This window comes from Trematomus bernacchii, unplaced genomic scaffold (assembly GCF_902827165.1).
Source record: "Trematomus bernacchii unplaced genomic scaffold, fTreBer1.1, whole genome shotgun sequence".
NCBI classification, from domain to species: Eukaryota; Metazoa; Chordata; class Actinopteri; order Perciformes; family Nototheniidae; genus Trematomus; species Trematomus bernacchii.
In genome coordinates this window covers 12,396,293-12,419,163 of record NW_022988050.1, presented here as the reverse complement: position 1 = coordinate 12,419,163, position 22,871 = coordinate 12,396,293, and the positions used below count along the sequence as shown (strand labels likewise).

The 22,871-nt window shown below is 44.0% G+C and overlaps 2 protein-coding genes across 2 annotated transcripts; both read left to right on the top strand.

Annotated features, from left to right (window-relative positions):
- The first annotated feature begins 4,725 nt into the window (after nucleotides 1–4,725).
- Nucleotides 4,726–5,188, top strand: gngt2b (guanine nucleotide binding protein (G protein), gamma transducing activity polypeptide 2b). Its single transcript, XM_034119634.1, has 2 exons — nucleotides 4,726–4,809; nucleotides 5,036–5,188. Exons 1-2 carry the CDS (start codon nucleotides 4,726–4,728, stop codon nucleotides 5,162–5,164), a joined length of 213 nt encoding a protein of 70 aa, XP_033975525.1. The 3' UTR covers nucleotides 5,165–5,188.
- Nucleotides 5,189–13,795: 8,607 nt separating this feature from the next.
- Nucleotides 13,796–21,454, top strand: si:ch1073-13h15.3 (inactive all-trans-retinol 13,14-reductase). Its single transcript, XM_034119631.1, has 11 exons — nucleotides 13,796–14,024; nucleotides 16,110–16,292; nucleotides 16,549–16,790; nucleotides 16,883–17,078; nucleotides 18,144–18,341; nucleotides 18,430–18,549; nucleotides 18,627–18,765; nucleotides 19,141–19,250; nucleotides 19,558–19,724; nucleotides 19,826–19,985; nucleotides 20,341–21,454. The coding sequence occupies exons 1-11, from the start codon at nucleotides 13,865–13,867 to the stop codon at nucleotides 20,508–20,510; spliced, it is 1,845 nt and encodes a 614-aa protein (XP_033975522.1). The 5' UTR covers nucleotides 13,796–13,864; the 3' UTR covers nucleotides 20,511–21,454.
- The last annotated feature ends 1,417 nt before the right edge of the window (nucleotides 21,455–22,871 follow it).

The window sequence follows — 22,871 nt, the reverse complement described above, 5'->3', positions numbered from 1 at the left end:
AAACCGTGTTTCTTTGTAGAAAACGGTAACTGTCTTTAGTAGATTTTATCTCTGTAAAAGACTGTATTGTTCGTATGTTGAATGTAGTTTTCTGTAGAAGTTAGTGTATCTAGTGAATCCGAATAACCTGCAATTAACACGAACTGTTCCTAGGGAGTTCCAGAGTATAAATGTGAATCACCCTTGCATGTTTTGAATGTTCCGAATTCCAATCCAACATCAAGGCAGATGATGTCATAATTTATCTGGTGATGACGTTATGACATCATCAGCAGAGGATGTCATGAGGTGTAGGTGCTTGGATGTTCTTTATCATGGCCTTCAAAATGGATTCTTAATTGAAGTGTAAAATAACAATACCCAACACCATGTTCACTTCAAGCATTTAAATATATTACTATTATGTTAATTAACCTAAGGTAAAATGTGAAATAAATTGATGAATTTTTTATTTGCTTTGTCTATTTTCTATGATTTCTCAAGTGTTAGGAATCACTTACGGGTGGCAGTTGTTTAGATATGATTTTAAGCTAATTGCAATTCAAATGTGTTGATTATATACAATTTATATTTTCAGAAGGAAATTTAAATCAACAAAGAAGTCATGTTCAAGGAATCTCTGTTACGATACATTATTCATCACCAAACTTTTTAATCTGCTCAGTTATTATATATATTATTATTAGCATGTTTTCCTTTTCTTCAAGGTTCAAGGTTCAAGGCTTTTATTGGTCATACGTACATAGCTACAGTGTAGTTATGACAATGACAATCTTAGGTCACAGGCTCCTCCAACAGTGCAACACAATAAAACAGAAAAATAGTGCAAGTAAATAAGTAAAAATTGTAAAATAGTGAAAAAGTGCAACAAGTGATTGGAATATGATATATTAGATAAATAATTGTTAAGTTGCAGCCAGATTAATGTTATGGATATTGTTTCAAAAGTGCAGGTGTGACAGAGACACTCAAGAGACACTCAGAGACACTCATGCCCCTTTCACACCAACGCGTTTTCAGCGCCGGCTCGGAGCTAGAGCCTGAAAAGTACCGTTTTTTCTTCTTCACACCGCAGCGGCGCCGCCTCTTAGCTCCGGAATCCGGTTCGTTTCCAGCTCCAAAAAATTGTCGGTCGAGAAGCAAGACTCCGGAGCTAAGAGGACACTCAGAGACTCTCAGAGACGCTCAGAGACACTCAGAGACTCTCAGAGACGCTCAGAGACGCTCAGAGACGTTCAGAGACACTCAGAGACTCTCAGAGACGTTCAGAGACACTCAGAGACGCTCAGAGACACTCAGAGACGCTCAGAGACACTCAGAGACACTCAGAGACGCTCAGAGACACTCAGAGACTCTCAGAGACTCTCAGAGACACTCAGAGACGCTCAGAGACGCTCAGAGACACTCAGAGACTCTCAGAGACGTTCAGAGACACTCAGAGACTCTCAGAGACGCTCAGAGACACTCAGAGACACTCAGAGACACTCAGAGACTCTCAGAGACACTCAGAGACGCTCAGAGACGCTCAGAGACGCTCAGAGACACTCAGAGACTCTCAGAGACTCTCAGAGACGCTCAGAGACGCTCAGAGACGCTCAGAGACTCTCAGAGACTCTCAGAGACACTCAGAGACACTCAGAGACACTCAGAGACTCTCAGAGACACTCAGAGACGCTCAGAGACACTCAGAGACTCTCAGAGACGTTCAGAGACAGATTTGTGCGTCTGTTGCTTTACTGTAAATTGTGAATATACTGATAAACAAAAACAGGCAACAGTGTTGGACTTATGAGGTGTTGATATCCTTGTTTCAGCTGTAAATATAAAAACATGTAAATGTTGATTTCATGTCTTTGTAGCGATCTCTGGCTAATGTCACAATGAAATAATGAAGGTCTCAATACTGTATCCTCTTGTGGTTGGGTGTTCCTTAGAGGGAGATGGGTACTCGTATGTAAAAGACTTGAAATTGGAAGGATGTTGTTTTATATCAGACAGTATTTATTTGTTTGTGATCATATGATTTCTCCCATTTTAAAAGGTAATCCACTAACCCTCCAAGGAATTCCTTCAACCTCCAATTGACTTCTTTCCACAATCGTGCAGTTTTTATATCCCCCTCTTTAACCAGCAATCAAAAATGATTGTTGATACATCTTCTGTCTATGGATTGATTGATAACTAGTGTAGCAACTATACTAAAATCTCTCAAAAGACAACCCCACACTTAACAGGGTCAATGAGAAATCATGATTCCAGTCAGTTTGACAATAACAGTGACCCAAAGGATGAAACTAAAATAGGACAGCCAAATGGGGAGGGCAGCTTCTCATCAGGTGACCAGTGACCAACCAGGCCTTCAAAGTGAACACACTGCTGCTGATCCCTGTGACGTGTCTCAGGTTAATCTTTAGTAGATGAGACTAACCTACATCCTGAAAATGGCTTAGTGTGAGTCCGGCTGAAGGTTTAGTTAAGGATCAGTAGCCTGTCATGTCTCAGATCAAATGTCAGTTGTAGGTGAGTAGGACAAAATAGTGGGACGAGCTTTACAGGGCAAGAATATTTTCATAAAACCTTTTCCTTTAGCTTAGGAAAATGTAATAACCGCAATAAATGTTGATGCCGTCAGCCCTTTTTACAGGTCAAAAAGTCTTTGTTTCTGCTAACATTGGGTAAAAGGTGGGGTTGCGTGCGCTAACATACAGAAAGACAACTAATCACACTCCCGTTTACATCTATGGGATTTTAAAGAACCAAAAAGACCAGTAGGTTTGAACTAACAAACTGCCCACAAACTATCACAAGAAACTGAAAAAAGCCTTAGCCCAGCATGGATTACTGAATGGGCCTACTGGGCATACTAAACTTAAAATGACCACAGATGAGAGACACAAACATACTACAGAGAGACCAAAAGAACTACAAAGAGATGCCAAACAGCTGCTAACCGTCACAAAAAGACTACAAACAGAGGCTAAACGGTTGTTTTGTTTTTTTCACGCCCTGGTTTTGAACAGGACCAACTTAGTGTTTGTAAAGACACCTTGAGCAAAATCTATTTATGCACAATATTAACCTGAACTGTTGAAACAACATCCATAATACTCATCTGGCTGCTACTTAGAAATTATTTATCTATTTACCTAATATATCATATTCCAATAACTTGCTTATAGACTCTTATTGCACTATTTCACTTTTTTAAAGTACTATTTACTATTTACTTGACACGATATTTTTCTGTTTATCTGTGTTTTGTGTTGCACTGTTGGAGAAGCCTGTGACCTAAGATTTTCATCGGCATAACTACACTGTAGCTCTGTTCGTATGACTAAATAAAGAACCTTAAACCTTGAATAACATCTTTGTCAGTTTTGCACTGGAAGTTGCTGAAGTAGAATGACGTGGCAAGTCTAAGAGGAACTGATTGGATAGACTGCCAGATTATAATTAAATAAGTGGTGAGGACTTGGCCTCCTTCCGCTTGGCACACAGCACTATGCTAATGATGTATAAACACACGATGATGCAAACACTAACCTCTGTTATGGCCATGTTAAATGAAGGTATGGAATGGTACTAAATACATCAACTCTAATAAATAACTTCATTTCATGTCGGAGGTCATTCCTATTTATTGTTTAATATTTACATGCTAAACTTCATGCTCTAACTTCACTACTACTAAAAGGGAAACTTTCAGATTAGAGTTTAACATCCCCTCCCTGTCCGAAGAAAACCAACTTCATCCAATTTTTGATTTGTATTTTGTTCCTACTTCTTAAGGTAAAAACTATTTAAAAACCAGCTTGAATGAGCGGGGAACGCAATGTTCAAGATAAAAAAAGGCAGTTTATGAAAAGAGATAAATGCTTCTCACAGGACAGCTACGAAACAAACGTACGATGATCTTATAGAAAAGGATGCATTGCTATACACAAAACAGTATATATGAGTTCAAATGAGTTGTGCACATCAGTACAATATTCATTCACATTAATGCAGCAGTCATATCCAAAAGTAGTATCATTTGCTGTAAATACTTACAAAGTTTTGCTAAAGTAAGTGTTGAATGCAGGACTTATACTTGTAGGGTCGTTTTCACAATGTTTTAGCAATTTTACATAAGGAAAGGATCTGAATACTTCCTCCACCACTGGTTTAATGTATAGGTGAGGTATTGACATGCAAATTAAAAGAGATATGAAAAGTAATGTGAAGCCAGTGTCTTATAGGCTTGAAGTGTACAGACCTTGGTATGTTTTCAACAGCTACAGACAAATATGATGTGATGTTTACATGTCCATTCAGGGCCTCACTTTCTCCACCTCATCTGCAGATCTAGAAGAATCTCTTACCTTCCTCCTTCCTGATCAGAGGTTACGGCTCCTGATTGTTTAATCTCATCACGGGGGATTGGTGCCATCAGGTCCAATCCGCTGCCGACCTCAACCCAAAGCCAGCAGCAGGGATCAGCTGGGATGAAGAGCAGTGGGACAGCACAGATCATTCAGTGTGAAGAAGCAACCGGACTACAGCAAGGCAAACAGTCAATGAGCTCTTAGGAGCCAAAACATTTCTCGTTACTTTGGGGATCCCACCATTCTACAGGTAAAGATTGCCGATTGTAATGTTGTTGGTTTTCCATCATTGAAAGCAGATTTGTAGGTATTTTTTGTGACACTTTTAAAGTTTTTGTCTTGATTTCCTCTTAGAGTCAGGATGGCTCGGGATATGTCAGATAAGGAAATCTTAAAAATGGAGCTGGAGCAGTTGAAGAAGGAAGTTAGCACAACTAGGACACCAGTAAGTAAACTACCTCTTTAAAAATAATGTCTTGCCATCAATTGTGAGCAATCTTTTCAGTATTATTTCAATTTTTCAGCCTCTTTGAATTGAAGCAATGTGCAAGGGATGAAAACAGTTTCAATTATTTGTAGCATGCAAGTTTAATGTTCCATCTTTATGTCTGAAAAGGTGATCTTTGCTTTGTCAACCTTAAATGTGTTTCCATCTTTCCTCCCAACAACAGCTGCTTGCAAACTGTGCGGAGACTGTTACATTCGTTGAGGAACTCCTTCCTAATGATCCGCTGATAAAGGGCGTTCCAGATGACAAGAACCCCTACAAGGGAGACAAGGGAGGCTGTATAGTAACATAGCACATGGACATGCAAGGAAACATCAAACAGTTTTTTATGAGAACCTGTTACATTGCTGTAATAACCCTGTAGAAATGTAAAAGAAAACTAAGATCTGTAATGGTATTGCGACCAGGAGAGAGACCCTTTTCCATCACCGGATTACTGTATGTACCTGTTGATAGGAAAATGTTTCTTTGTCAATTTGTAATTAAATGCAAATAGCTGTACAAAGCTTTGACCTGACTTGACTGCTCTTATTATCGTTGAATATAAGCAAAGCTCACTTTTATTGTACTACTACTGCACTTTCATCTAATTTTATTACACTGCTAATGTTAAATAGGCTGGATTATATTGTTATATTGCTATATTGGTTGGTGTGTAAATGTGCATAAGTCAACATGACACTCAGCTGTGTAACCGTGAAAAGCAGGGCAAAGTCACAGGAGCTGTGCACTTACTGCTTAGTCTAATTCTTAATAGGATTTCTCGTTCACACTGACACAGAGCTGCTTCCGGTATCAAAGTCTTTAAGCTTGTTCCAGCGGCTTCACCCCTGCTCCCATTTGGAGCCCTGCATCCAATTAGTGTCATGTTCAATCTGCTCACCAACAAATACACATAATGTCTTGGGTATGATTTCATTTGTAGGGGCAGGCTTTATTCCTAACACTATAATACATTTAAAAACACAATTCACACTGCTGCATTAACACTTTTTTAAATCAAATGATAGATAGAATCGGAGGGATGAAACCCTCTTTAACGGTCACACATGCAGAGCACACAGCACAGTGAAATGTGGCCTCTGCATTTAACCCATCCTAGTAGTAGGAGCAGTGGGCAGCTATTGCACAGCGCCCGGGGAGCAATGGGAGTGGGAGGGGGGCTCCATATTTAGGTCTGGTCGGGGACTTGAATCAGCGACCCTACGGCTCACAGTCCAAGCCCCTACTGACTGAGCCACTGCCGGACTTTAGGCATTACAAATCAGCACCTTTGCACAAGTGTTTCCAAGAGTACCGTGACCTATTTATGGTTGCTTATCATATACAGCACAGGTTCTCAGGGGTGGGCCACACAGGGGGTACTAAACACTTTCAAAGGAGGCTTATTGAATGGAAGTGAAATACATATGGTTATTAGGTATAAAAAAAATATCAAATAGAATAGCCTAAATGTATGTGAATGGTTTAGAGTTTACATTTCAGTATTTTAAGATAAGTTTATTGCCGTTCCATTTTCAGAAACCAACATATTGTAACGTTCGACAAAGGGAGTCGGAAATAGGCTTCAAGTTCTTGGTGTTTAATAGCTCCTTTGTTCGCACACGGTCACAGGTTACATGTTACAGGTTGCAGGTTCATCAACACTCTGAGCTCTACTCCCTCACTCCCAGACACAAAACAGGGTCAACGTCACGACACCCCAGCCCTCCCCCCTCTGCTCCCCCAACCACAGGCCCGCACACCGACCAGCATTACTGTGCAGCTCCGTGATTGGCAGAGAGACGGGGGACGCTTGAGTGACACACCCAGCACCCTATGCAGGGTCGCTACACTACCCCCCTACTACAAAGTTCCTCGCCCACGAGGGACACATAAAAAACTAGAACAAAAACCTGCAACTAAACACTAACCCACAGCAGCGAGAACGTGTAACACATTTTTCTTTAGTTGAACTAGGAAGGTCTGGGTGGACTACCATCCCTTCCAGTGAGACCAGGGCGCATTCTTGCCCTCTACAGGAACCGAGGGGTCTCACTATAAACTTTAACTACCACACAAAGTCTCTGAACCGACTTGGGGGTCGTGTCTGCCTTCTCGGCAGGGGGGCTGGGGTCAGGGGGACAGGGGGTGCCGGTTCTGGTCCAGGCGGGGGAAAGGGGAAGAAAGTGGGGGGGAACTCAGTCACTGACGGGGGGCTGCTGCTCTGCTCGCCGGGGGACCTGGGTGGGGGTGTCGAGGGGGAGGCCGTGGGCCCCGGTGTCCCTTGGGCATGTGGAGAAGCGACTCCTCTGTAAGGGGCCAACCTGTCTCTGTGGAGCACAACTTTTCTCCCCTTGGGAGGCAGCTGCACTCTGTAGACGACTTCCCCCACCCTCTCCAGTACTCTGCAGGGACCAACCCACTGGCTGTCCAGTTTTGGGCACCGGCCTTTTTTCCGTTGTGGGCTGTAGACCCAGACCAGCACCCCGGCCTGGAAGTGCTGCCCTCTTGTCCTGGTGTCATAGTTCCGCTTCTGTCTCACCCCAGCACTTTTCTGCTGATCGCGGGCAAAAGCGTGAGCGGAATCCAGGCGGTCTTGAAGTCTCCTGGCGTACTCAGGCCCTGGAGGAGTGTCCAGGGAATCTGGCGGTTGACCAAACGCCAAAACAGCAGGGGTGCGAAGCTCTCTCCCTAACATGAGGAGAGCAGGAGAACAGGCTGAGGACTCCTGGACTGCAGAGCGACATGCCATGAGCACAAGGGGCAGATGTTCGTCCCAGTCACGCTGGTGCTGAGACGTGAGGATGGCCAGCTGCTGGCCCATGGTGCGATGGAATCTCTCGACTAGTCCGTCGCTCTGAGGCCGCAAGGGGGAGGTGCGTGTTTTTCGCATGCCCAGTTGTGTGCACATGGAGGCGAACACCCGGGACTCGAAGTTCCTCCCCTGGTCACTGTGCAGGGACTCCGGCACTCCAAACCGGCTGAACATGCCGGCCACCAAAGCATCTGCGACTGTCACTGCTTCCTGATCAGGGAGGGCATACGCCTCTGGCCATTTTGTGAAATAGTCTATGGCAGTGAGGACGTAGCGGTTACCCCTGCTTGACAGAGGCAGAGGCCCCACCACATCAACCGCTACTCTCTCCATTGGGGCCCCCACGGGAAACTGTTGCAGTGGAGCATGGGAACGACCAGGGGGACCCTTACGAGCCATACAAGGGTCACAGCGGCGACAAAAGTCTTCGACATCCCTCCGGCACCGCCCCCAGTAGCAGCCCTGGCGAAGGCGGCGGAGAGTCTTAGTGACGCCAAAGTGCCCGGAGCCTGCCGTTCCATGCATGGCCTTGAGTACCGCCTCTTGCAGACCCTTCGGGACCACCACCTGCCATCTCTTCTCTCCCGTAGCTGGCTCCTTCCACGCACGCTGCAGTACGCCCTGACACAGGCGCAGAGCCTCAAACTGAGACCACAGCCCCTTGGTTGATTTGGAGAACACTGCCACTTCCTCCCACGGTGGCCGCTGCTGCGCCTCGACCCACTGCAGTACAGGCTGTAGGTCTGTGTCCAGCTCTTGCTGTTGCTTCCACTCTGCCACGTCCACTGTCTGGAGCTCCCGGCAAACGACCTCTTCAACTTGACGAGCTGCAGCACAGACGGTGTCCTCCTCCAGCAGCTCCTTTTCACGGGTCTCTCTCTTCTCACAGTAGTGGCATCCGCCGGCGGCACACGGGCGGCGGGAGAGAGCGTCTGCGTTTGTGTGACGCACTCCAGCCCGGTGCTCCACCCTGAAGTCGAAAGCTTGGAGCTCTTCTAACCACCTGGCGACCTGCCCTTCTGGCTCCTTGAATGTCATGAGCCACTGTAATGCAGAGTGATCAGTCCTCACCGTGAACGCCTGGCCACACAGGTAGTATTTAAAGTGCCTGATGGACAGCACCACTGCCAAGAGTTCCCTGCGAGTCACGCAGTACCGTCGCTCGGCTTTGTTGAACGCCCGGCTGAAGTATGCCACCACCCGCTCCCCCTCTGGTGTAGTCTGTGAGAGCACTCCGCCTACGCCCACTCCGCTAGCATCTGTGTCCAGGGTGAAAGGCAGACTGGGTTGGCCGGGGCGAGAACCGGGGCTTCACTCAAGGCACGCCGAAGGCTGTCAAACGCTGCTTGACATTGCTCAGACCAGAGGAAATCACTGTCTTTCTGTAGCAGCTGGAACAGGGGTGCAGCAGTGCAAGCAAAACCCCGTACAAACTTCCTATAGTACGAGGCCAGGCCCAGGAAACTCTTCAGCTCCTTCTGGTTGCGAGGATTTGGCCAGTCCGCGACCGCCTGCACTTTCTCTTGTAGGGTGCCGATGCCTTCGCCCCCCACTTTGTGGCCCAGGAAAGTGACCTCTCTCTGCATGAAATGGCACTTCTCTGGGTGTAGCTTCAGGCCAGCGGCTCTGATCCTTTCCAGCACCACTCTTAGAGATCCCAGGGCCGCCTCAAACGAGCCGCCATGCACCAGGATGTCGTCCAGGTAAACCAAGCACTGCTGACGGGGAATACCAGACAGCACCCTGTCCATCAACCGCACAAAGGTGGCAGGGGCATTACAAAGCCCAAAACTGAGGACCTTGAACTGCCATAGTCCCCGGCCGGTGCAGAAAGCAGTTTTTGGCCTGGCCTCTGGGGCCAGAGGGACTTGGTAATACCCACTGCGGAGGTCCAAGGAGGAGAACCACGACGACCCGGAGACCAGGTCCAGGGACTCATCGATGCGGGGAAGTGGGTATGAATCCTTCTTAGTGACCCCGTTCACTGGCCTGTAGTCTGAGCACAGCCGCCAGCCACCTATCTTCTTTGGGACCATGACTACAGGTGCTGCCCACGGGCTGTCGGAGGGCTCGATGATGTCTGCCTGCAGCATGCTCTGCACTGCCTCGTCACAAGCCTGCTGACGAGCCAGGGGAAGTCGGCGAGGGCGACACTTGATGGGGCGCGAGTCCCCTGTGTCAATCTCGTGTTCTACCAGATGAGTTCGGCCCACCTCCCCCTCACTCATGGCGAAACTGCCCTGGAACTCTAGCAGCAGCTGCCACAATTGCTCTTGCTGCTCGGGATTAAGGCCGCCACAGTTCTTCCTCCACACCTCCCATACTGCCGGCTGAGCCTCTTCCACCCCAGTCTGGGGTAACTGGGGAGGGGCTGTGGTCGGGTGGCACAGGCCGGGGGCGACAGGTGTGGAGTTGCCCTGAGTGGGCGTCACCGGGGATAAAGGCAAAGAGGGAGGATTATTTTCCGTTTCCAGGGTACTCACGGGGTGTGTCCCAGCCGGTTCAGCAGGGGTGTGGATACGGGTCATAGTGATCACAGGCCCCCCGTGGAAACTCACTGTGCCTGCCTGAAGGTCCAGGTGGCAACCAGACGCCCTCAAAAAGTCCAAGCCCAGAATACACGGATCCTGTACATCTGCTATCCACACCGGATGCTGCACTTCAACTCCCCCCACCGACACAGTCAGCATGCCTTTTCCTTTCATAGGTGCCAGCTCTCCCGTGACTGTGCGTAGACGCACCGCTGTCGGTTCTAATTGAGTCCCACTGGGCAACACATCTGATCTCACCAGGGTCACTGTCGAGCCTGTGTCCACCAGCGCAGTGCAGGGCACCCCTTCCACAGTGACAGGGACATAACAGGAATCCCCACCACCAGCACGGCCCACCGCGACGACAGGCTCCAAGCCTGTGCTGTCATCTTCTTCAGGAAGGAGTAGAGCCTGGCTCCCCCGGCTGTGCTGTCGGGCTCCTTCCTCGGCTGTCTGTGTTGGTGGCAATACGGCTGTGGTTTGGTTGGTGGGTTTTTGGGCCTGGATCCGCATCTTCCCCTTTATGCGGGCCCCCCGTCGTTTCCCTGGGACCGGCGTGCCTTGGGGCAGTCTCTGGCCAAATGTCCTGGCTGACCACACTCCCAGCAGACCCTGCTACTTGGCCTGCGTGTTGACTGCAGAGTCACAGCCCTTATCAGTTCAGTCATTTCGGCAACCCATGCAGGCTTCTCCTCCTCTCTGCAGCTCCTCACAGCCGGTAGTAACGGCCCTCCGCTGCTCCTAGCAGCTACACTCCACACATTCTCTCTCTCCACAGCCATCTCCAAAGCCGCCTGCAAGGACTGTGGATGCTGCAGCTGTACCTCGACCCTCAAGTCCGCAGGGAGGAGGGCCCTGATGAATTGATCCCGTGCCAGCTCACTCTGCACTCCGGGTGGCATGTGTGCATACGCCCGCCGCGTCAGGCTTTCCACGTCGTTAGCCAACGCCCGCAGCGTCTCCCCAGACTTCCTACAGCGGTTATTTATTTCATTCCGGAGCAGCTCTGGCGGGAAACACTGTCCAAACCGCCTCTTCAAAGCCCCCGCTAACGCTTCATAGCTGTGTCGGTCCTCAGGGCTAAGTAGTAGCAGGCATGAAAGAGCCTCGTCTGTGAGGCACAGAGCTAACTGTAGCGCTTTAGTCTCTATTGACCACTCCCCGGCATGTGCTAGCAGTTCAAATTGGGCATGGAAAGCCTCCCAGTCTGACCTACCCGAGTATTTGGGTGTTTTCACGGACGCGGCGGCTGCTACTGTTTGCTGGGCGCCGCCATTGTTGTTTACATCCAGAATGTCAATGGCGCGAAACGCCGCTGAGGAAGGAGTCATCCCCGCGTCTCTAGCCATCCTCACCGCCGACTCTCTCAGGCGCTCTCTCGCCTCCCGTGCACTCTTGAACTCCCTACTCATGTCCTTCGACCACCCGCATTGCTCCATCCTCCTCTCCGTCACTATTTTCTTGCTTCACTCCCATCCTGCCGAACTCATCCATCTCCGCTAGCTCACCGGCTAACTCCGTGACGCAGTTACGAGCTCCCGTCAGGATAGACGTCCTTCGTTCGAAAAAGTCACTTCTGACACCAATGTAACGTTCGACAAAGGGAGTCGGAAATAGGCTTCAAGTTCTTGGTGTTTAATAGCTCCTTTGTTCGCACACGGTCACAGGTTACATGTTACAGGTTGCAGGTTCATCAACACTCTGAGCTCTACTCCCTCACTCCCAGACACAAAACAGGGTCAACGTCACGACACCCCAGCCCTCCCCCCTCTGCTCCCCCAACCACAGGCCCGCACACCGACCAGCATTACTGTGCAGCTCCGTGATTGGCAGAGAGACGGGGGACGCTTGAGTGACACACCCAGCACCCTATGCAGGGTCGCTACAATATATATGTTTTATGTATTTGGTGTACTTTAATTTAATGTTAAACAGAAATATTAAGCTCAATTGTTGAGTATCTATAAGTATAGATAGTGAGTATCCAAGTATTACCGTAATCATAAACCCTTAGGGGTGCGGGTTTGTGAGATATCAGTATGTTGTCATCTGTGTAGGTTATCTAATTTCAAATATGTAATCACATTTTAAAGATGAATACAAATATAATTAATTATTAAAATATATCTGAATCCCTTTTCATGTCTTTTAGATACTAGAGACAGAAATTAGAGCTAAAGAGCGGTAACATGGTTCATTTGTAAAAATATTTTCAAAAGGAAAGCTGTTTTAAAAGGTTACCCATTTTATCATTAAGTAATATATACTTTTTGTAAAAAGAAAAATGATAATCAAGTGTTATTCTGTTGATTTTCACATTGCAATTTCTCAATGGTCTGCTCAAGGACACTAGCACTGTAATTATGGGACACAAAATGATACAACTCAGTGATTTTAATCTGCACTGTTGTAAATACATACATTTCGACACCGCATGTGTAAAGTCTAAGATGACTTGTCCATGGAGTGGTTTTTATCTTAATTGTCTTATCAGATAAGAGCAATTATGGATATATCTAATCTTCGCAAATGTCCTATAATCTCTGTGGAATAACCATACTGGGTGAAAGAAAAACATGTTGTAACCTTCAGATCAGAAGTGTCATAACTTTGTGAATTCAAGACATCTGAACGGACTATTTGTTTACTTGAACACAATTGACATTGACCACTGACAAGAACAATGCATCTATTCATTTTGTGTTGAGAGTGACCTACCATGGAGAAGAACAATGTCTGAATCAATCCCAAGAAAAATAATTAATGGAGGAACGGAAAACTCAAACTTATTTTGGTAGTGTCCTTATGTCAGGGACCAAGCAGTGAGCGACAAGGAAACAGGAAGTGTTTAAAATCGAAATAACTAGGCCTATAAACAGGTCATTTGAATATAACTATCAATGTACCAGCAGTTAAATTGATGTTAACTAAACTAAACACACCGACCTGTCGCAATCAAACAAGTGGGAACATATATAGTGGCTTGTCCAAACCGAATAGCAAACAAGGGGTAACTACGATGAATAGGCCATGAAAAGAAAACTGACAAAGCCCAAATCCCACTGTTGACATGGAAGCACATGGTTTGGCCCAATGAACTATTTCCAGGATTTAGGAGTTCTCAGCCCTCGGCCACGCCCTTTGGGCCACCAGGAAGAAACCTCCCCCAACAACCACGGTAACTCAAAGACAAAGAAAATGTATAATACAAACAAATACCTCTGTTAACCGATCCAAAATGTGTTCACCTGAACTAAACACTGTCAGGTCACAGTAAAAGCAAATAACCAGTTCACCATTGAAGCCAACTGTGTGTTGTTAATTGTTTGGGTAGTTGATTGCACCTGAAATGCAGGTGTGACCATGTGTGGCTGTGGCCATCACATCATAGTTTGCCTCTTTTGTTTTGGTCTCCAAAGAAGCACTTTTCTGGCACACCATTATTTTTTATTTGTGCACAGTCATGACAAAAATGGGTCACTTAGCCTTATCTTTAGTGGTTGTCATAACACCTCTGATAATCATGTAAATTTCCCACTTGTCTAGTCCAGACCTTTGGCAGTCAGCGTTATAAAAACAGCCTGATGAGGAGTGCAGTGCTCAGAAAACACCTGTCACTGCTGCTGTGGACACTCTTACCAGACACTGTGATCCGATTGTCTCCATGATGTGGCTCTTGATCTTCTTAGCGTGGTTGGTTATATGGGCCGGTGGCACGTACTGGTACCTGTTTGGGAAAAAGAGCCCTTTCTCCCTGGAGTCCGTGAGACCACCTGGACCTCGAGAGTTTGATCAGAAGAAGCGGGACAAAGTCATTAAGCAAGGTAAAATGATTGCAGTTGAAAATGCTCATTGGAAATGTGAGAGCATGCTTTCATGAAGAAGTGTATCTTCTAACCGTTAAGTCTGATTTAGATCTGTAGGCACAAACTTAAACAAGATACAAAACAGTCAACATGTAAAATGACTGCAGACTAAGAATGAAAATGATAATATTTAAATGTATTCCATTGGGTATAACAAAATATGATCCACTTATGGCGCATTTCCACTACACGGCCTCGTTAGGACTGGCTAGGCCTCGTTAGGACTGGCTCACTTTATGGCGCATTTCCATTTTAAGGCCCTGACACACCAGGCAGTCACCAGAGAACTCGCCGACACCGACAGTTCCATCGACGAGTTCTCCTGCGTCTTGGCCGTGTGTCGCACTGGAAATCACCGCAAAGACTTCAGCCGAGCACGTACGAACTGCGCATGCGTGAGTGGCAATAACTCTCCTTACCAGCAGGCGGCGGTAGTGTGTATTCGTCATTCAAAATAGGCAACAACCGGAAGACAGAGAAGAAGAACAGACTGATATAAACAAACAAATAGCATGTGCGTTCCATTTTCACTCTCGTCCATCGAAAACATGTTTTAGAATATAAAAATACATGAATGATGAAATGAGCACATAAAGTGCAGACATACTATAAAATCACAGTTAATAGACCTGCATCTGATGATCGCAGTGTTCTGGCGGGTGTGTAGTTTATTGAGTCAGCAATGTAATAATGGCCACTTCTTGCTAAATTTATGATGAGATGAAAAACCGGACTTGACCAAACAAATCACGGAGCTCTCAGCAGAGGACAGCCGGGGACGGTGCTATGTGTGGGAGGTAAGAGAGGACATTTAAGGGCTATGTTTGATGTCTTTTAAGTATCACCTGCTGGGGTTTAGCTGCTGTCCTGTGCCTTTTTTAATCGTTTGTTTACGTCCCTCACTTCCGTTTCGCTTCTCATTTGCTAGCTGAACAGCTGATCAGAGTGGTTTCTTGGCCCGATAGCTTTTTCTTTGTTATCAACTTCTGCTGTGACAGCGATCATCTAATAATAGACCTTTATTCACTGCAAACATTTCAATCAGCGAACATGTGTAATAAAAGGTATCTCACTTTGCAATGTTAACAACAACAACAAAAAGAAAATGACTGAGATGGAATTGTTCAAAACAAGGGACATGCACAAGGTCGGGCAGAAGTTGCCCAAGCAGACGCCCATTTGTCCTTTGCAGCTGTGCTGTGCTTTTGGAGGAAGAACAATTGTCTTATTTTTGCTGTTGTGAAGCCCCATCATAATAATAGCTTGCATGTTCCTGGGCAAAACTCTTAATGTCAAAAGATGGCATTATGCAGAAAAAAAAGGTGCTTTCTCAAATGAATCTGGTTTACTTCTTTAACTTAAACTATAGGGTGTGATTTTCTTTTTCATTTATCTTTTATATTTACAACGGGGTATAAGAGACATTGTAAGTAAAATCAAATAAATGGTGTGGCGAGGGAGGTAATATTCCAAGGAAAATTATAAATAATTGTATTAAGTTATAAAATTGGGTTAGATTAAGCATTAAAAGGTCTGCAACTAGAAATAGTAAAAAGTAAGAACAAATATATTTGACACTGTATCAGTTTACTAAAGTTCGTAGAACTGCTGAGGTTTGCTGATGCATATCATCTAAATGACCTGTTTTCCTGGTCATAACTCAGAGTTAAGATTAGACCTAAATTAGTACATAAGTACACTTGTTGTTTTTCATCTGTTGGCTTTATCTTAGTTAGATAATGCACCTAGAGATTGTGTTTGCAGTCTTATCTAATGTGTAATTGCCATTAATGTGTAAAGCACTTTGAATCGCCACGTGCTGAAAAGTGCTATATAAATAAAATTGCCTTGCCAAGAGGATAACACATATACAGGAACTAGATCAGCAGCCATGTATGTATGAGATGAAAGGTGTGCATAGCAACCTTCAGACTATTATGCAACATATTTTAGCAGGTTATATTACATTTTCAATTAATCTTTATCTTTTCTAGACATGTAAATGTTACCATGATTACATAATCTCCGTCTGTTTCTGTCCAGGTTTCAGCCTTGACAAAGTGCCCCAGAACCTGGATGTGATTGTCATTGGGAGCGGTATTGGTGGTCTGACAGCTGCAGCGACACTGGCCAAAGCAGGGAGGAGAGTCCTGCTGCTGGAACAACACGACCAGGCTGGAGGCTGCTGCCACACCTACGTAGAGAAAGGCTTCGAGTTTGATGTTGGTAAGAGGACATGCCAGGGATAATATATATATTCACTGTTTCAGGGCACTGCATTGGATTCTTTTAAGAGGCCTGGAATATCTAGCAGCACCTCGCAGCAGCTAAGTGGGTTTTCAAGCTGTCATGTTTATGATTGTTCCATTAAATCCACTAAACCACTTTGAAGGCAACAACAAGAATGGATGTTGATTATCTCCCTGGTGTAACTTAAATAACTATACACTGTGTTCCTGTTTCCCGCTCTTTCCTTCTTCAGGGCTTCACTACATTGGTCAGGTCCACGAGAACAGTCTGTTGCGCATCGCCTTCGATCAAATCTCTGAGGGCCAGTTGGAGTTCCAAAAGCTAAATCAACACTTTGACACGATCGTGATAGGCCAAGGAGAGGAAAAACGGGAGTACACTATCTTCTCGGGTAAAACTGAGATGAAAGCCCATCTGATGAAGCAATTCCCCGATGACACAGAGGCCATCGAGACATTCTTCAATATCATGAAGGTACTGTAAGCTAGTGGACACATATCTCAGCGTGACATCCCTCCATAAAATGACAACACACCTATTAATGGCAAACATCTGTTCTCCAAAAGGTCTCCGCTAAGAAGACTCACTACCTGGCAACTCTAAAGTTGATCCCGCAGTGGGTGTCTTTATTCATACTGAAGTCAGGCATTGGAAACCTCCTCACCGAGGTCTTCCGCCTCTCTGGGACAGGTGCAACAGACCTGGTGAACACCCTGACCAGCAACAAGGATCTGCACGTCATCTTTTCTTATCTTTTCTATGGTGGGTACTAGAGTAGAAAACTCAATTCAAGCCAGTAAAGACAGAAACTCGCTCTTATGGTATTAACATCCACATCAGATGAACAGTGTAGAAATGGCAGCCATCTTTTCTCAAGTCCACCAACAAAAGAATATTGATAAGTAAATAAAATACATTGTATTGGAAGTAATTTGTAGCAAATACTTACATTCAGTAGCGGATGTCTAAGACATATAGGCATCAATATATTGTAATAGTATGATATCAACGATAACGTTTATAATACACTATGCAAATGTGTCCTCCAAAAACGTACGATTACGATTGTAAGTACAGTGTTTGAAACTTTCACTGTAATTTATCTATAAGACAGAAACAGAAAAAAGTTGCACATTTCGATTACCCTTACTCATCACTTAAAGGTAGGGTAGGTAATTCACTTCAGAAACACTTTTTGTTATATTCCATGGAATGCTCTTAACATCCCGATAGCAATGAATAAATTAAATGCTTTGACAATAAATATATACAAATATTTCATCTGTGGAAGCCGTGGCGCTGGGGCAGATAACTGGATGGCCTACCTGCCTGTCAGCCTTCCATCTCGTGCATAAACTTATCTCGTGCCCTCATTGGTCATGTTCGTGTGTTGGAGGAGGGGCTCTGTAAGGAAGTCTGAAGGAAGGGGCAGATTTTTTTCGGCTGCGTACTTTCAAATTATAGTGCACTCGAGCTGGTTTCTCCATTCTTACCTACCCTACCTTTAATCTTTTTGGTACACTTCTCCTCTAATTAACAATTGAGACACTTTTTATAACTGTAACACTTTCTTTGATCAGAATAATCTACCCGTAAATAATTGATCCATATCATTTTTCTAGATCAAAATTGCCCTGTCTCTTATGACCTAAATACTTGTAAAATATTATTGTAGTCGGCCTTATATGGTGTTTCTTTAAAACATCTGTAGGAGTTATTCCTAATGAAACAGTTTCAGTCCAAATCCAATGCAAAACGAGTCTCAAAAACAAATGTACGAGTCTGGTCTGGTAGTCATATTAAATCCTTCACTCTGTGTATATTTAGGCGTGCCTCCAAAGGACTCCAGTATTCTCATCAATGCCCTCCTGATTCATCACTACAAAAGAGGTGCCTACTACCCTAAAGGTGGTGCCAGTGAGATCGCCTTCCACATCATCCGCACCATCCAGAAATATGGAGGAAACTGCCTGGTCAGAGCTCCTGTCACTGGGATCCTGGTTAATGACAAGGGAGCAGCTTATGGTGAGACCATGGGAATGTAAGCTCTGTTTTTTTTTACCTTTTTACGACACACACAAGTAAATGGCTTCCTTTTTGTGTTACGTGACAGGTGTGAAAGTGAGGAAAGGTCAGGAGGAAGTGGAGATTCACGCACCTGTGGTTGTTTCAAATTGTGGCGTCTTCAACACCTTCCAGAGACTTCTTCCCCCTGCGATTCAAGAAAATAAAGGTGAGCAAGAGATCCCTTTCGCCTAAATATATGAATTTCTATTGTGAAAGTTATGTTAAACCATACCTTTATTGTAGGTATTCAGGAAAGGCTGAACATGATGAAACATGGCAGAGGATCGTTCTTGGTTTTCTCCGGGTTTGATGGGACTCAAGAGGAGTTGGGCCTTGAGTCCACCAACTTCTGGCTGTTTAAAAACAATGACATGGACACATCGTGAGTTTGAACACTAACATTTTATTACCACCAGGGGGCATTGTTGTATAAGAAGTAGGGATGCAATGAGGCAAAATAACTCTGTGTAACTGCTCCCAGATACATCAGATTTTATTTATTTTTTTGTCTCAGCTTTATGTATTCCACTAGAAAGTGTAGTGTATTGTACATTTCTGTATGTGGCTTATTAAACTTCCAAGACAGAGTTCCTTTTTGTCCTCTAGGTGGAGTACATGATCAGTCACAGTACAGCTGATTTTAAATACCACCCATGATTTATTTTTCATGTGTGGCCACACTGCTGTTAAGCCCAGACTGATTTGACTGAGGGATGACGATCTGAATTTGAAATGTTCATGTTTTTGTGTGTTTTAGGATGGATGCCTTCTTTGCATTAAACAAAGAGGAAGCACCAGATAATATCCCCATGATGTTCATCACAATGCCATCTGCCAAAGACCCAGAATCCAAAATAAGACACCCAGGTACAAACGCTTAAGGCTTTTTCTATGGTTGCAAATAAAAGTAATAATAATAATAATAATAATAATAATAGATTTATTTTGTTAGCGCTTTTATAGGTGCTCAAAGTCGCTTTACATAGATAGTGAAAAGAAAAGAACAACAAATAAATATAGTTAAAGTCAAATTAAAATCAAGCGATGAAAAGAAAGAATGTGCAAATATTAACAATAAATGTTGTTTTAAAGATGTACTCCTACAAGAAGTTCATACCAGACCTGAGTGTCCATAGAGATTAGATGTGATATCTTGGCTGTTTCATGTTTACAGGAAAATCTTGCATGACAATACTGACAATGGTCAAGTACGAATGGTTTGAGGAATGGAAGGACACTTCTGTACGCAAAAGGGGCGACGAATACTACAACTACAAAATGAGATTTGCTAAAAACCTCTTTGACTGGGCCTGTACTTTGTTCCCTAAAATCAAAGACAAGGTAGGATTGGTCTTTTTCTGTCAAAGGGTTAACTGTAAAGTGTCCATGCTTTTATTTCATGTGTTGACTAACTTGGAATTTGTGTATGACTTGTTTTTCAGTTGGTTTTCCAGGACGTGGCGACCCCTCTGACAAACAACCACTATCTGGGTGCCCAGCGTGGAGCCATGTACTCTGCTGAGCACAACCTTGATCGTTTCCAAGCAGAGACTGTGGCGAGGAACAGGTGCAACACCCCTGTCAAAAACCTCTACATCTCAGGTATGGAAAGTGGCAAACTTGGCTGAGGACTTTAGGTTAAAAAAGCTCTGCAAGCACAGTCAAGTCCTTGGGTTTTTCAGTAAGTGAAGTTTAAACAGGCATAGAAAAGTCTCAAGAACAATTGATTAACTTAAAGAAGGATAATGCATTGAAATGTTGGTTTCTTTGCAGTGTAATAGCAATTTTCCTGCTGGATTGGTTTGCCAAATTATCAATTTACGATAAGGTCAAAAAGCAGGAGTTAAATCTTGTGAGCAAAGCATTTCCTAGAGGCGTAACTCAGACAACATTTTTGAACCCAGACTCCAGTTGTCTTGTCTCATGCAGCAGGTTGTATTTTGTGTGTTTGTTCCAGGCCAAGACGTGTTCAGCTGTGGGGTAGCAGGCGCTCTGCATGGTGGACTCCTCTGCGCCTCTGCGGTGTTGGATCACATCGTCTACATTGACTTGCTCTTCCTCAAGAAGAAGCTGAAGAGGAGGAAAGCCACGGAGTTGGCCGAGCTGTCTAAGAAGAAACTGCAGTGAGAGCGCTCTCTACTTCCCCTGCAGGACACTAGTTAAACTGCACAAACCAGGTTCAAAAGGACCCTTGATTTTTGCAAGAAGCTTGAACACAGCAAAACAAAGTCTGGGATCTATTGTATATACTGATATTATAATGCATATGTCAGGAGCTGGGGAAGGATTTTGTTGCAAGGTTTGCTGGAAAAGGTAACCACATAGTGTTTGAAATGTTTAGAACGCACATTATCGTAATACTGTGCTGGAACTTTGCATCATTTTATGGGATATGGTATGTTTATTTACATATATTATTTTGTCTAATTTAATATATGTAAAATAATTTTCCTATTTTTCTTTACATTTGTATTTAGGCATCTTTATCGTTTAAATGTGGAATTATTAGAATTATTTATGATACCAGCTTTTTTTTCTTTTTTCTAATGTGCGTTTTGTGGATTTTGTACATTTTGTTGACCGAGTATCTATATCTTTATATATTTTCGTCACAGCTTGGTTTGTTTTTGCATTACGCAAAATGCTTATTTGTATTTTCTGTTCATATAACATAACATACAAAATAAAAACATTCAAACTGCCGTTCACACATAATGCTCAAACCTTTGCTGAAACTGATATGTCTACATGAACACTGGAAAAATTACAACAAACAATTTAATTGCACAGGAAATCATTATGAAAGCATCAACTGGAGGCATAAATATGGGACTTAATCATATTACCAAATAAATATTACCTTCAGCAAATCATTACCCCATCTAGAATAATCATTAGCAATAGCTATGATGGGTCTGCTAATTATTTATATATCACTTACTGACCTGAGACTGCAATTCCCCTCAGGATTTCGTAGTTCCCACCTAAGTTGTTCTGCCCTGACTTATAACCCCAGTGTTGTTTGGGTAACTTCTGAAATCAAACATACGGGGGAAACCTCAGACTTCCTGAACTAAGTGAACATTTCCTCAGTAAACGGTGGGCATATTGGCTGACAAACTGTGGTCTGTAGGAGACGACCAGGGGGATCTGAGGAGAAGAATGCCTCTTCTGTCCAGCCAGCCAGTGGGATGCCAGTACCTCTGTCGCTCACTGCACTCCATCCCTCTGCTGTACAGACCCAGGGAAAACTCTCCCTGCTGCAGGAGCTCTGATGTACAAGATGCTGTTAACACTTCCCTTTGGTTCTTACAGATTTTTAAGAGAATCATTCTAGCACTTTTAAGGTGCCAAAACCAGCTGTTTATACTAACTTTGATTGTATATTTTGATCACGATTATTGAATACTTGCTCATTTCCAGAGTAGGGGATCTAGTTATGAATGAAGCGTAAAAACAAAAACCATTTACATTTTGGATGATGTATTTATATATACCTTTTTGGTACAACATACTAGAATGATTGCCTCCACACAGCTCTGAACATGGTTGATGTCTGAGCCCACGGCTAGCAGCTATACTACTAAGAGCGAAAACAGTTCAAACAACGGCAACAGTGCTGGGGCTAACGGTGTTACCTGAGTGGTAATTGGAGGGTATGCATTACGCCTCTATATCCTTGATAACTGCAATATGAGAGTGGTACAGAGCACTATGCACGAGCTGCCAGCCCTACTGCAATACAACATAAACAGAGGGAGAGTGTCTACATTCTCTGTACAGGTAGACGTAAGGCTGCTACATCTTTACAAAGCAAAAGGCTGCTGCTGCTTTATATATTTTCTAAATATAATAATTGAGAACCTTACAATTATTTAAAAAATTGTTCATATGTTTGAAAAGTAGCAGGTACAGCACAATCTTTATCTGTTGAAAAAAGAAGAAGGACCAAATGGAAGAAAATAATCAGATTATTGCATAAGAAAAGTTTAGTGCTCATGAAAATTCAACATCATTCAAATGTAGCATTTTCAAAACTTCAAAGACCTTGTACCTTTTAATCAATGTGAATAAAAACGTCCAAAAGCAAGGTAAGATGAAGAAACGAGGAGCAAAATGGTAGGGAGAGGAGTTAATTATATTGACTTTGTCTGGCTAAGAAGTTCAGTAGGCTATAACATATAATTACTGTGGCATGAAAACGTGGAGTTCTTCACCAGAAATAAACATGACATCTACATTAACTCTTACTTTCCTATGCTGTGCTCTGACTGACTCAGAAACAAAGCCACCTGCCCTTTGAGCTCTGAAGAAAGGGAACCCACCCTTTACCTCCATACTAGGGCTGCAGCTCTATGGGGATGGCATGGTCCTATCTTATATATATTAACGACTATCAAATGGATGTCATCAAAAGTTTAAATATTCAATGTCCTCAGAATCTTAGTGAATTGTTTATCCCCTGAAACACCCTCTAGAAACACCATT

Excerpts from the sequence above, each read along its gene's own strand:
- si:ch1073-13h15.3 (XM_034119631.1), top strand. The coding sequence starts at position 13,865 with ATGATGTGGCTCTTGATCTTCTTAGCGTGGTTGGTTATATGGGCCGGT. Across the intron at positions 18,766-19,140 it reads AACAATGACATGGACACATC|GATGGATGCCTTCTTTGCAT; the intron begins GTGAGTTTGAAC and ends TGTGTGTTTTAG. Across the intron at positions 19,986-20,340 it reads CAAAAACCTCTACATCTCAG|GCCAAGACGTGTTCAGCTGT; the intron begins GTATGGAAAGTG and ends TGTTTGTTCCAG.
- gngt2b (XM_034119634.1), top strand. The coding sequence starts at position 4,726 with ATGGCTCGGGATATGTCAGATAAGGAAATCTTAAAAATGGAGCTGGAG. Across the intron at positions 4,810-5,035 it reads TTAGCACAACTAGGACACCA|CTGCTTGCAAACTGTGCGGA; the intron begins GTAAGTAAACTA and ends TCCCAACAACAG.